This window comes from Oryzias latipes, chromosome 18 (genome assembly GCF_053564925.1).
Source record: "Oryzias latipes strain Hd-rR chromosome 18, Olatipes_Hd-rR_3.1".
NCBI classification, from domain to species: Eukaryota; Metazoa; Chordata; class Actinopteri; order Beloniformes; family Adrianichthyidae; genus Oryzias; species Oryzias latipes.
Window position 1 is genome coordinate 5,805,225 of NC_136254.1, and position 14,396 is coordinate 5,819,620.

At 40.8% G+C, this 14,396-nt stretch overlaps 1 protein-coding gene across 1 annotated transcript; it reads left to right on the plus strand.

The window, feature by feature from the left end:
- Positions 1-9,334: 9,334 nt before the first annotated feature.
- Positions 9,335-14,396, plus strand: serpine1 (serpin peptidase inhibitor, clade E (nexin, plasminogen activator inhibitor type 1), member 1). The gene is made up of 9 exons (NM_001201522.1): positions 9,335-9,354; positions 10,582-10,820; positions 11,291-11,515; positions 11,907-12,101; positions 12,191-12,389; positions 12,472-12,572; positions 12,704-12,790; positions 13,839-13,922; positions 14,011-14,396. The coding sequence occupies exons 2-9, from the start codon at positions 10,583-10,585 to the stop codon at positions 14,055-14,057; spliced, it is 1,176 nt and encodes a 391-aa protein (NP_001188451.1). The 5' UTR covers positions 9,335-9,354; position 10,582; the 3' UTR covers positions 14,058-14,396.

A 14,396-nucleotide genomic window follows, 5' to 3' on the forward strand; every position in this document is an offset into this window, starting at 1 on the left:
ATGTGGGAAGATAATGGTCAATATTACATAATATATCACTTACAGCACCACTATATGATTCTTTCTAAGGGATTTATAGGAAAGAGGATTCCCACTCCATCTAATCCTATACTGGGTTCTCTTCACTCACACCAATTACCCTCATGTCCTCCTGCACTACATCCATGGCCCTTCTCTTAAGTCTCCCTGAAGCCATCTTTCCCAGTACCTACCTAAACACCTTTTCCCCAATCATCAGTGTTCCTCCTCTCAACACGTCCAAACCACCTCAATCTGCTTTGTCTCCAAATCATCTACCATGAGACGTCCCCATCCAGTGACAAGTTAGCTCCTGATAGTTATGGCACTAGAGAAGAATCCTGCAAATATGAATTCATTCGGGATCATACAGACATATTTTTAAGGTATCTATAATTACACATTCTGGAGTGATCTTAATAATGTAACAAAAGGAACAAGATCTTTGTTTAAAGTACACACATGACCGTGTTACATTTAGCCTGTTAACTAACATTGCATTGGGTTACATGCTACAGTACATCTCAAAACATCAGGCTTTTAATTTTGTGATGAGTAGATTGGGAAAGGTTCTGAGTGGAAGTCAAAAGCAAAATTTCAGCCGTAATTCTAAAACCAAACCGTTCTATCTCAGTGTAACGTTACCAGCGTCTTTTATCAGACGGTATTAGTTTATTTGTCTAGAAGGTTTTAAAACTGTACGTGCTGTTATTTTAACTGTGACTCACTGATGTTTCCTCATATGATCAGTGTGAAAGTGTTTTCCCATATTTTCCAGGTTCTGTGGTTACAGTTAGATCTCCTGGCGCCGCACTGTCACTTTCATTCACTTCAAGTTTTAGAAACTTTCCACCATTGATCATTCCTCCCAAAATAGAGGATATTCGACCCTTTTTCCATGAGTAACTTCCTGTTACTTATCCCAAATAGCAGTCTTCCTGCCTGCTCCTCTCTCAAACAACATTCACTCTTTGTCACTGTTTGGTATGAATGCTATGTTCCCGTTTTGTACTGTTGGGTTGAAATGGAAAGTGATTTGCACCAAGCCCAAGATGGTACTCCTGCTTATCCCATCACACAGTTTCCTTTGGTACTTATAGTTAAAATCAATATGTTTTTAAAGCTGCGATCCACTCTGATCCCCACCCCCACCTCTGAGCTGAGGACTCCTGTCCTTGGCTCCAACAAAACAAGATATTCGCTTCCAGAGTGTGAAAACAGCTGTTGTGTTGAAGGTTGATGCTGCTTCTCAGGCCCCCCCCCCCCCCCCCCCCCCCCGACCGCTCCATGGCTGCGCTCGGAGTGTATCGCAGAGGGCCCCCCCTCACTACCTCCCTCGTGTACTGTGTGTCGTGTGAATATGTGCTTCTGTGTTTAAACGGTGTAGTTTTTTTTTTTCTTGTATCTACACATCGTGACAAACAGTGTTGAGATACGACTTTTTTTTGTCACCAATGACCCAGACCCTCCCCATTGGTAACCCATCTACACCCATCCTAGTAAGGTAGCGCATTTATTGCTGCAGCCTCAGTCAACTCTGAACTGTATATGTGTATCTGTTGTATGTCTGATCTTGTATAGGTTGTACTGGAAGTAATTTCTGTATGTTGGTGTAAAAGCTGTGCATATGACAATAAATGAATTCTGATTCTGATCACAACTCTGAGAATGATTCTTTTCATGTAACAGTGGCTGGAATGACAGACATTTTGATGTATAAAGTAAAATGACTTGTGTAACACTTTCACAAGAACATAACTAAATCAGTATGACTGAGATCACTATACATGGCGTAATGGTACTGTATTAGCAAACAGACATGGAGGAGGTGAAGAATGCTCATGTTCATGTCGGGAATTCCCTTTCCGTTAAGCAGCCAGTGCAAAACACGACGGCAGAAGATGGAGAAAAAATTAATGAAAGCGAGCACCTGCTAACGGGAAGGGAATAGCCTTAATACCGGACGTGACGCAAAAACTTTACCTTGCTAAACATTGTTGTAATTTTTATTGTAGTGATAGAATTTTAAAAATTGCTTTTGGACTAGCTCCCCTCGACCACCAACAAAACCACAACATACCTTCATTACATAAAAACTCAACAACTATAAGTTATTTTTAAAATGTGAATTGACTGTAGACCGTCTAGGGTGAACAACGCCTCTGTCCAATAGTGACTAGGATAGGCTCCAACATCCATGTGGGCCAGAAAAGGATTTAACGGATTTAGGAAATGGACAACAGAAACTGACAGGACATCTGTTCTGACACACCTATTGTCTATCACTGTCTTATTTTAATGATATTTATAGATGTTTGCACAGATAAGCGGGTAAGTCCCAAATCAAAGCTGTGTACAAGAGAAACCAACAGACAGTAAAGACCAACAGATTCTGTTGTGTCCTGTCGTAAATGCTCTCAGACTTGATGTCTTTGACTAGCGTCAGAACTTTGGTTTCCTGATTGAGGCTCTTGAAAATTGGAATTAACTGGAGCCAAATGCAATGTCTTATGTAACCCATCAAGGACTTCACCAGTCTCCACTTACTTCACTGTCCAACAATCCAGACTTGTTTGATTTGTCTATTTGAACATTTTTACAGAGGCCAGGATTTGGTTTGTTCTGAAACAAATAAAAACAGGCTTCAATTAGACCAGTGGAAATGAGTGTGTCATGTGACCCCCCCTTTGGTCTGTCTTTGTCAATGTCCACAGTCAGCTATTGATGAGGCGCTAACAGAAGCCCTGCAGTAAGGGCCGTTTCCAGGCTCCTGTGTGTCACGAGGAAAAGCAAACATTGTGTCTGTGGATGATAAAGGGAGTGGGCTACCAAATGTTTCTCTTTACTGCCTTCTTTGGAAACTTGTCACATGCTTGGGGATGTAAATACCAATGTTAAGTCATCTTCTTTTGTGAGGGGGCTTTAAACAAACAACCAGGTCACACAGACAAGAATAACAGGGACAAAACTGAGCTCTTATCAGCTGAATCCAACTTGATCACCATTTAAGGTTAAGAAAAAAGCAGTTTCCTGACAGCCTTTGATATTTTAGGAATTTGACAGTAACTTCAGGATGCCATGGTTCAGCCTGCTCTCATAAAATGTCTGTTCTCAAGAGAGCGTTTTCTCTGTGTGAGTAAGTACAAGTCACGTAGCATAACCAAAATACCCGTTCCAGGCTCCGTTAATGAAAAACATGTTGTCTGAGTCAGGGCCTTTCTCTCCAGGGCAGACATGATTTAAAATGACTTTTCTTAACCCTGTGAAGCCCACTTCATCAAAGAATTGACAAAAATAGAAGTAAATTAAATTTTTTAAACCCTTTGATGATATCCACAAAATAATATTACCATATTCATTTAAAAATCCATTGGGTGATGTGGTAAGTTTTGCTCACAAGAATGTTGTTTAAGATGCAAAAATATTGACATGAGTGTTTAACCGTCTCAGATTCGATTCAACATTTTTAACTGTATCATAAATAGTTGCATTCTTTCAATACATCCAGTAGTAATAAAAAAAAGAATAACAGTAGAAGAGTCATACTCAACTTAAACATTTCCCGCCAAAAGTTATTTTGAGATTTCATGGAAGCAGCCATTTTGAAATGAGGAGGAAAAGCCCCTCTAGTGCCCCTTGTGGAATGATGATGAACTACAGGGCACAACAACATGGGACCAAGTTACATACAATGGGTTTTAAAGAAAGTTTGGATCATGCCTTGACATAGAAGTCTCAGAAATAGGTATATCTAATATGAAAAGAATGGTTAAGTAGGGTTAAATCCAGATTTTATTTTTTAACACCCAAATCCAGGGTGTTAAAATACACACCATAAACTACAAGTTTTTGTAGAATTTTACTGCAGACTTTTTGACATGGACCAGGAAGAGGGGGCAAATTACACCATTGAAATTTTAAATTTTCTCTTTTTATCTCTCCTTTTTAGTGTAAAGTACTTTGGTACATTGATGATGTGCTATATAAATAAAAGTCGTACATTCAAGTATCTGCACCAAAGCAATTGTACGATCGATGTTTTTTGAATGGGCCTTCATTTTTTTACCGCACGGCTTTCACACGGAACCATCGCATAATTCTCAGATTTTAAAACTCAATCCATTCCAACACTGTAGCCCTTAATGTTTGGCCAACTAAGTATAACTAAATTTTAACCTCATTTGATTTTTTGAACGGTAATTTAGTCATTAATATACTTATTCAATTCTATCTTGTATAAAAAGGATTACCACAGCATCTTTTGGGGGAAGTCACTTACAGGTGAACTGTAAAAGGAAGTTCACGAAAGGTCATTACTGCTTTTACGGCTATTGCTGTTATTGCCTGAACATGTAATTCATTTATGACAAAAACACCTTCTAGGACGGATGAACAGTTTTTGCTCTCCAAAAGGGATTTAATTGATCTGTTCAGTAAAACTGTCTGGAAATTCAAATGCTTTTCCTGTTGATCAGAGATGCTTTGGTTTATCGTTTTAAAGACACAACCTCTGAAAAAAACTGAGATTTTTGGTAAATCGTTATTGAGCAAGTTCTTGGAGTATGGTCTGTGGTTAGAACCAGGATTTATTCATCCTCAGGTTGAGTCTTGTCTTCTCTATCTTGTTTTTTTTCTGTTGAGTCAGCTGCGTCCACTACGGGAATGGGTTCCGTTTCTACTTCTCTATACATGTTTGCCATGTCTGTCACAGTGAGCGGTAACTCTGTGCATCAGTGTTTGCGGCACATTGTGTTCCTGCTGTCGGTCCTGTGGTGTCTGTCTCAACAGGCCTTGAGATCATATCGAAACTCTGCTGATCTGAAAACAAGGTCCCTGGTCTAGCCTCATGGGACCTTCTTGCAGCTTTGGGAAGCCCATTTAAAAACAGACAGAAAATTAGGTAATCAACCCATTCTCTCTGGCCCACATCAGAGGAATGATGTAATCTGCAGCCAAATTTGGCTGTTTTGCACCCAAAACGAATCCACAGAAGGGCTATAACAGATACGCTGATGCTTAGAGCTGCTGCACACTGTGTTACAGTAATAAAGAAGCCTCACCAAAACAGCAAAGCTGCGGTGATCGTGTAGTGCTCCCGGCAGTCGTGTTTTTAACACATGAAATTCTGTTTTCCATGGATACGAGACATTTGAACACAAACAGATGGAAGCCCAAGCCTCTTTGTGTTATTGTTGGGAAATAACAAACTTTTGGAAGCAAGTTAGCTTTGAATTCACTTTCATCACAACACAAAAGCTCACATCAGAAGTCATCTTTAAAACAAATGACTCAAGTCCAAGGCCAGACTTGACATGTATTATAAATTATACAATTCTGAGAAAAATCTTACTCAACAAGTCAAATATCAAAAAGACTAAACAGCTTTGATATGTTTGGAAAACTCGTCTCGTCTTTCCATAAAAACAAAATGAGGTCATGACTCGGGTCTGCACATCTGGACAAACCGCAAGGCGTGTGCATGAAAAAAAAATGGTTAAAGTGGGATTATTTGATTATGCTGCACAAAAGAACAAACACAAAACATCTTTTATTGTCAAACACTGTAGTGGAGATGTAGTGATATGAGCATTTGTGCAAACACAACCACTTGGATATCTTATGGTCTTTCAGCCGATGATGAACTCATCTGTCTGAAGAAATTATGTAACTGGATGTGAGGCCGTCTGTCTAACAGCCACATTTTAGCTGAAGCTGGATCAATGAGCGAACGCCCTCAGCTTTGTGTTGGGTGTTGTTTTTGTTAGCTATGTGGTCATCATTGCTTCAATGGGCAATGAAATCACAGAAACCTGAAGAAACAAGCCTGACAGTTTCTGGAACACACTCAGCGATGGCGGTCCAGAACCAGTCAGTCAAACGACCATATTCTGTCAAACGACCACATTCTGTGAGGCAAATTCAGATATTTGGTGAACTGATCTGGCTCCAGTTACTTTCAATTTTCATCAGACCACAAAACACTGATCCCAACCAAACCGGGCAGCAAATATAAAGGAGAATTAAAAATGAGGGTTGCAGATGTTCAGGTAAATTGCAATGCTTCTTTAAACTTTTTTATGGGTTTTACTTTGCTGCAACTGTAAAGAAAATTTAGGAGGGTGTTGGAAGTGTCTTAGAAGAAGTCGCAAAACTGTGTTTTGCTGGAACTTCATGAGGAAAAACGCACAACTACAAGAACTTGCACAACATTTCAAAAAACTATTCTTCAAAATAGTGAGTATGAGTTGTAGTAGGTTTCCGTTAAATATCTTTTAATCATTTTCTAGAACCATACGTGTCAGGATATCCAAAGGAAGCTTTAAAATCATTTTGAGAGGGCATCAAGACCTACGGCTTGATGCCGTAGGAAAAGAAAACTTGTTCGAACGACTTTCACAAAGTTTCACACACGCCACCAGCTTAAGTCCTCAGCCAAAGTTTCACTGACCTTCGACCTCAGAAAGAGGCTGCCGTCTTGAATTTTCCAAAAGAATTACTTTTAGTCTCAGCTATAAATTTAAACTCCTCCAAGGGGATTTCAATTGCCTCCTAACTACTTAAGAATTGTTGAAAGGCTACTGGGCTGCTGGCTTTATGAATGGAAGATTTTTAACAGCGTCTATAAAAGTGGAATTTCACTTTTGCTCGCACATTTTTTGCCAGATAATTGTGAAAATGTAATACACGAATGGTTGGCTCAAGCTGAGCGGAACAATACTACATTAGGAATGTGGGCGTCGTTGACATAAAAGCTCTGTTGCTAAGGAAAATCTAAAAGTTTACTTATTGGAAATGTTGTAGAAAAGAACATAGACCTGTTCCTCACCCCCAGGCGACCCAAAACAAAATTGGTTGCTATGAAGATAAAACCAAGAGAAAAGCTGTGATTTTGGGAAAAAAAAAATGTAAATATTTTTTTCACGCCCAGTTCTGACCAGGGTGCGGGGGCAGAGGGGGGGAGTGAGGGCATGTAGCAGCCACTTAGCCAGCGAGGGCTGGTCAAAGGGGGGCAGTTGGGGCGAGTCCGGGCTACACAATACAGCTTGACTGTATTTACTTTGAAAGTGCAGTAAATTTAGGCTCAACCACTTAAATGGGTTGGCCCCCTTTAAAGTAAAATTGTAACTTTTGTAGACAAAATTATAATTATACCACCTTATTTACTTTTTTGTTATTTTGTTTTTATATTATTCTATTTTCTTATATGATTACAATGCTGCTACTGTAATGCACACATTTCCCACATGTGGGATCAATAAAGTACTTCTGATTCTGAAAAAGAGAATGTTGTGTAATATTTGCACACATTTCAAAGAAAAACATTGGAGTTATGTCTGTTTTTACATAATATTGAGAAACAAATCATAAAGTACATCAGGTTTCAAGTGGTTAAATCTATTAGATGGATTATCTGGAATTAGTCTTATATAGTTTTTTCAGTCCTGCTTCATGATCTCACAGATCAAATTCAGCTCTTATAGACACAAATCCACTGCTAAAGGCAGTAATCACAGATCACCTCAGCAGTCCTAAAAAATCTGACTGAAACATCGAAGATCATAGAAAAAGTCACACATTTATTGATGTAAATTCTCGTTTGTCCAGGTGACGTCTTAAAGTTGAGTCATGGCAACTAGGCTTCTTGATTTCCTGCATTGAAACGTTTTAACCACAGAGCTTCTTCATTCTGAGTGAGTCTGCTTTAAGAAGAGAAGACAGTAAGTCCAGATGCCATGACTCAACAGTAACCATCGACTGCATCTGCAAATCAAGAATGGTTATTTTGGCCAATAAAATGACCGAGTAATAGCTGTTTATTTCTCTATTTAAGTCTGTGGGAGATTAGCTTCTTGGAACCAGCGGCTACTTCCTGTTTGGAATGCCAGGGGGGAGGAGTCACTCAGTCCACTTCTCATTTACAGTCAGTAACACATGAACGTTTCCACAGTTTCCACAAGAACTCCAAGGAAATAGCTGAAATTTTGTGAATTTTTATAGAAAGGTTTGGGTGGTCAGCAGTGGGCATATTCAGCTAGAGTAGCTGAGTAATAAGCAAAAATTATAATAACAAAAGGTGTTATTTGGGTATTTTTCATGTGTTGCTATTAAGAGCAGACTGGACCAAACAGCACAGTGTGAAAGCATCCCCAGGGTGCATTTAGGGTGAGGGACCAAACAAGTAAGAACTGATTTCTCTGTGAAAACCAGGATCTCAATTCACTTGCAAGTGAATCCTGGTGCGGTCCACCAACCTTGCAAACGACAGCAAACTATCCAGCTCACCAAAGAGGGATGCATATTATGAGCACAGAAAAAAGAAGAAAAATGCAGTTTGAAAACATGGTACAGCTCAAAGGAACAGCTGTTTTTCTTCCCAAAAACCTAACCGTGTAAATCTGTGAACATCCACACCCTTCTTGTAAACATCCTTCCCCTAGTTACATAAACTTGTCTTGTACACAACACACAACAACCTTTTACATGGATGGGAGTCACCCACTTGAATGACTTTGTTCTTCTTAGTGCTAAGCCAGGGATGTTTTTGATTCTGACTTTGGGTTGGAAAAAGTGAGTTTCGGAGCATCTAAAAGGCCATAACTAATGCTGTGTAAAGGCAGTTAGAGAACCACCCCACCTCTGCGGTCTGTTCCTTCAGGAATGTGAACATTTAAATAGCTGGAGGGGATTGACTCACCACCTTTGCAGCTGAAAGCCCGTGAGGTTTTAATGATTTGGTGTAAATGTGTTGGTGTTAAAAGTTGAAGCAGACAGCAAAGGGGGCGGCCTCTGCTCTCACACCTCCCTAAACCCAATTTGCAGCTGATCCTGAACTAATCCTGAACAAAGCAAGAATGTAATAGTTGGTAAACAATCATTACATTTTTTGAACACCTTTAAAAACACAATTTTAGACTAAATGAAGACATGGCTGTCCTAGCATGACTCAGTCTAGGATGTTAAAAAAAAGGCACTTGGCCATCAGCCAGTTGCTGACAAGTCGCAGCATTTATCAGACACCCAGGGACACAGAAATCCGTGAACTTCCGGACCTTTTCTTCTGCTCTGGTCGTGGAAAACAGTTCAGCGAGTTTCCATGTGCCCTGTCATGCCTTAGTCAGAGGAGAGAGTTGGAGTTCATTTAAAAGGAAGTCTCTCCAGACAGTGTCAGATGACTTCATCGTCTCTGACAGCGTTTCCACGAGAGTGTGTTGAAGAGAGGGGGCGGGTTCCTGACTGCAGTACAAAAAGACAAGCCCCCATCGTTTCTTCAGACTCAAGCAGCAGAGCTGAAGCAACAGAGACCTGCTCTTTACGCCTGACAACCACCGTTAAAAGGTAAGAACGCCGACACATCTGATGGGTTGCACTTGAACTACAAGAGGACTTGTCTTAGTTTGGTTTAGTGAACCACAGAATTATATTGTATGCTGCAAATTTCTTAAAATGATCTATTCATCAAGCCTCTACTATTATGGCACTGAGGAGATTATAGGTTAAAAACATAGTAGGAATGAATGATGATTCAAAAATTGTTCAAATAGAGGCAAACAAATGGCCAAAAACACCTTCACTAGGTATAAACATCACTCAGCTGTATTATCACATGGAATAGTCAGTAGCAGTGATTGCTAGCACCACACCCACACTGGGTCTTAACTGCGTTGGTGCTAACAAACCCTGAGCAAGAACACAAACTCGCTGGATCTGTGGCTAGACTTTGTCACTATCTGTTCTCAACAATGCTTCTCTGACCTATGACCTGACTTCAGCCAATCCTCAGCTTTCAGCAGCATGGCCTCAGATCTGACTCTGGAATAATCTGATAGACAGACGGGTTTACGGTCTGCAGCTACAGGTCATGTAGCTGCAAAACAGACTCACATCACTTCTGTGCTTCATAGTTTTTTCTTTTATATTTTTTTGGACCAATATTGCAGCCCCACTTTGGTCTTTTATTTGTAATAATTCTATTGGTTAGGTCGTGCTTTATTTATATTAAATTTGCTTCCAAGGCCTTCCCTGAGAAGACTTAGCATGGAAAATGCTCTGAAAGGTCTGAGATGTACCTCCTTGGTCTGTAGTGGTCTGCATATTGCACAGTCCATTGCCTTTATGCAAATGAGTCTTTTGAGTTTTGATCAAAAAATAACAGACCTCTTAAAAATACATGTAGTTTTGAAAGTCAAGCCACTGGTGTGAAGCATGAATCAATCTTCAGACGTTCATCTCCATTCCAGACCTTTATGAATTTATGAATGCTGGATAGCTCTCAGCATAGCTGAGAAGTTTGCTGGTGTTGATGTTTACCCCCCCAGATTTAGAGTGGGAAGCTTTTCGGTGCAGATTGACTTTTCCTTACTGCGTTTTTGCTCACCTTAGTAGACCAGTGCTATATTGACATTGTCCCGCCTGATGAATGTAGCATGTGCGTGTGAGCTACATTGAGCTTTAAGAAATTCCAAAGAACATTCTTACCTTTTCATTGTAAAATACTGTTTGACATTGTGTTAATCAAAATGAGCAGCACCCATTTAAGACTTTCACTGTTTTTTCTCTTCACAGTATGATTTGTGTGTCCGTTTTCCTGCTGCTGACCCTGACCAGAGCGGGGCTCGGCTCCCTGCAGGAGAAGCAGAATGACTTTGGCCTGAAGGTCTTCTCTCAGGTGGCTGAGGACTCCGTGGATCAGAACCTGGCCTTGTCGCCGTATGGTGTTGCCTCTGTCATGGCCATGGCGCAGCTTGGCGCTGATGGAGACACCTACAGGGCCTTGACTGCAGCCATGGGCTTTTCTCTGAGAGGTGAGTGGGTCACAGACTTAGCACATTTAAGCTTTAGGTCTGCAGACATTTTGGGTAGAACTCACACTGTCTGGCATTTTAAGCTGTATAAACTGAGTAACTTTTGCATTGCTGTAAATCCTGTTTAAATTAGTTTCATTCTGTAGGGGAAGAAAAGTAACCATGGTAACAAAAAAAAACACTGAAAAAGGGATTTTTCATCTTTAGGCCGTTCTATAGATGTCACACAGTTTGTGTTTTTCCTTTGAGACATAGCAACTGACAGGGTCAGGATGTGTGTGAGCAATCGTCTAAGTGAGCAAACATCACTGGAGATGATGGTCTTCTCCTATCAGCATTGGAGCACAATGAGTAAAAGTGACACAGGCGGCTCAGTTCTGAGACTCAGAGGTTCAGGATCAGACAGGACTTTTCAGGGAGAAAGAGTCACCGAGAGGCTTCAGGACACATCAAGTGTTGTTTGCCTGCAGATCGCGGGATGCCTCGGCAGCAGCGGTTCCTGCAGCGGGACCTGGCCAGTGAGGAAGGGGTAAATATTGCCAGTGGGGTGATGGTGGAAAGAAAGATGAGCCTGGAAAAGGGATACCGCCGGGCCCTGGCCAAGACCTTCCAGACCTACCCCCACCAGGTGGACTTCACAAAGTCAGACCAGGCTGTCAACATCATCAATGCCTGGGTCTCTGACCACACTGCAGGTACTGACATCCATCCAGCAACAGACTGGACCATATACAACCACTCCAATGAAAATGCTGCTTTTTATGTTTGAAATATGTTCTTGTGGCATTTTTCTGTTGACGGAGTCCAAGAAAATAGGGCTTAAAAATGGCTTTACTGAGTATTTCTTTGTTCAAATTGTTGTGACAGTAATTAGCTCATAGCAGAGCAGAAAGCCAAAAAAAATGGCTGAGAAGCTGAGTTACTTTACAAGATTTTAAACAAGTTGAACAGCATGAAGACTAAAGAGAAGAAGATCAGCAACTCTACTTGAATGGAAGGACAAAAGGACAAAAGGAGTTTTTCAGCACAGGAGGAAAACAAAAAGCTGCAGCGTGCCCACATTTACCCATTTGTTCTCACGTTCAGGTTCGATCCAGGACTTCTTGGCATCTGGATCTCTGAGTGATGAGACCCGCATGGTCCTCCTGAATGCCCTCCATTTCCAGGGCCTGTGGAAGGTTCCCTTCAACCCCAAACTGACACAGGAGAGGATGTTCCACTGCGCCAACGGCAGCAAGGTGCCAGTACCAATGATGAGACTCACAAACCGCTTCAACTATGGTAGGTTGATCATTTTACCAAATCTTGACACTTTGCTTTTTTTGGACTTGAATCCCGAGCTACATCTTTCTCTGTTTCTGCATCTACAGGGGAATTTGTGACTTCTGATGGGGTGGACTACGATGTGATTGAAGTGCCATATGAGGGCGACACATTGAGCATGCTGCTGGTGTCACCTTTTGAGCACGATGTGCCACTGGGCATGCTCAGTGCAGATCTGAGCAGCCAGAAAATTAGGCAGTGGAGGTCCGAGATGAGGAAGGTCAACCGGCAGCTGGCCATGCCGAGGTGGGCTCCGGCTGCTTGGTGATAGGTTGGGACCATCTTTCTAACAGCAGCAAACTAAATCGTCTGTCTTGCACTTGAACAGGTTTTCTCTGAACTCTGAAGTGAACATGAAGACTGCTCTGCATAAGATGGGACTGGGAGACATGTTCAACCTGGCCACTGCTGACTTCACACGGATAACCTGTAAGTCTGGCAGCTAGCTCTTTGGAAGTCCGTTTGTGTTTGTGTCTGCGTGTGGAAGCAAAAGTTTGAGAGACAGTTAAAAACAATCACCTGAGCTTTGCATCTAATCTGTGTCTGTTTGCGTCTTCCAGCTGATGAGAGGCTCTGCGTGTCCAAAGTCCTGCAGAGAGTAACGATTGAGGTGAACGAACAAGGAACCAAGGCAGCAGCTGCCACAGGTAGCCCCAATTCTCACCATCAGACCAACATCTTACACAAAAACTCAAGAGAAACTTGTTAGAGTCCAGAACAGAAGGGTCTAGAACAGGCATGTCCAAAGTCCGGCCCATGGCCCACATTCACATTTCTATAATAAAATCAATAATATGTGGTCCCCAGCATTTTCTGAAAACCATGTGTACAATTGCTTGACTGTGATTGGCTAAATTCTGTTATTGTAAACATGTGGCAACACATGTGGCAGAGTCCTTCTGAGAGACTTTCGCTCATTTCTAAAACGTCTTCAGTAAACGAAACGAACAGATTTGTTTCTATGATTAAAACCACAATGTTTTGTACTTCTAAATAATACTATAAGTGTTATTTTTACTGTTCACACAATTTACATGTAGATGTTTACAGTGAGCGTTTAATAATAGACAGATAGATTTGCTTTTTATAGTCATTGTCCATTGTGCAATGGTATTGAAGCATCACCATTCCACTGCGAGAGTAACAAAATAACAAAATATAATATCAAATAAATCAGTATATACAGCGTATACAGTGTGCAAATATAAACTGTAGTAAAGAATGTCCAAGATTTGTGTTCAAAATTACGTGCAACATTTTGTGCGAACACATCAGATGTACAAGTGGTGGCAATGAGGTAGAGTGTTATTGTTGTGTAGACGCTTAAGTGGACTGTGCTAATGCAGATTTATCTGTGTATTTTGGAATTGAGGATGGTTATTGCCTTGGGAATAATTAATTAATAATTTGTAACATTTTATGTGGACCCAGATTTAATGTTGACTTTTAGTTCATTTTATATCTGGTTGTCATAATTGAAATACACAGTAAATTTGGTGAAATACATTTCTGTTCTATATGAAGTAATGAAAAGTCTCCCATTGCATAAAAAAATAAAAATAAATAGTTTTTTGCATTTAATGTTATGATAAGGGTTAAACAATGCAAGGCAATTGGTTCCCTCTTACACATTTCCGTCTCACCAAATCAAACCACTTTTTTACTGACCAGATCTAACCTTCTTCCCTGTGTTAGCTGCCGTGATGTTCTCTCGCATGGCCGTGGAGGAGATCATACTGGACCGACCATTCCTCTTTCTCATTCAGCACAAGTCCACAGGTAAAACTCCCAGTGCAAAATCTCAGTACTTAACAACACCCGTCGAGTGGGCGGGTCAGACACCTCATGCTTTCCGTTGTGTTTTTAGGTGTCGTTCTCTTCATGGGTCACTTCAACCAACCGGAACATCAGTGATTTTCATGATGAACTGCTGTCGTCCCACTGTGTGAGACTCCTGCTGCTCAGAACCTCGTGTTAAGGACCCGACACAAGACCTGCAGGACTCAGAAAACTCTACGACTCCCCCGAGTTTTCCTCATGAACAACAGCTGAAAGGACATTTGTTCAACACTGACTGAGACTTCGACGAGAGTTTGTTTGTTTACTGTTATTTATTTATATGAAGGTTTATTTTTCAAAAAAAAAACATGAAAGAAAGAAACTTTAAGAGAACAAAATGTTGACACTGATTCCCAAATTTGTACAGATGATGTCTGACCAAACTTTAAATGTCATGTGTGTTATTGCTGTTTC

What these genes read in the sequence shown, in the direction of transcription:
- serpine1 (NM_001201522.1), top strand. Translation starts at nt 10,583, where the DNA reads ATGATTTGTGTGTCCGTTTTCCTGCTGCTGACCCTGACCAGAGCGGGG. An exon ending in CATGGGCTTTTCTCTGAGAG is followed by an intron (nt 10,821 to 11,290) that starts GTGAGTGGGTCA and finishes GTTTGCCTGCAG; the next exon opens with ATCGCGGGATGCCTCGGCAG. An exon ending in CATTCAGCACAAGTCCACAG is followed by an intron (nt 13,923 to 14,010) that starts GTAAAACTCCCA and finishes TTGTGTTTTTAG; the next exon opens with GTGTCGTTCTCTTCATGGGT.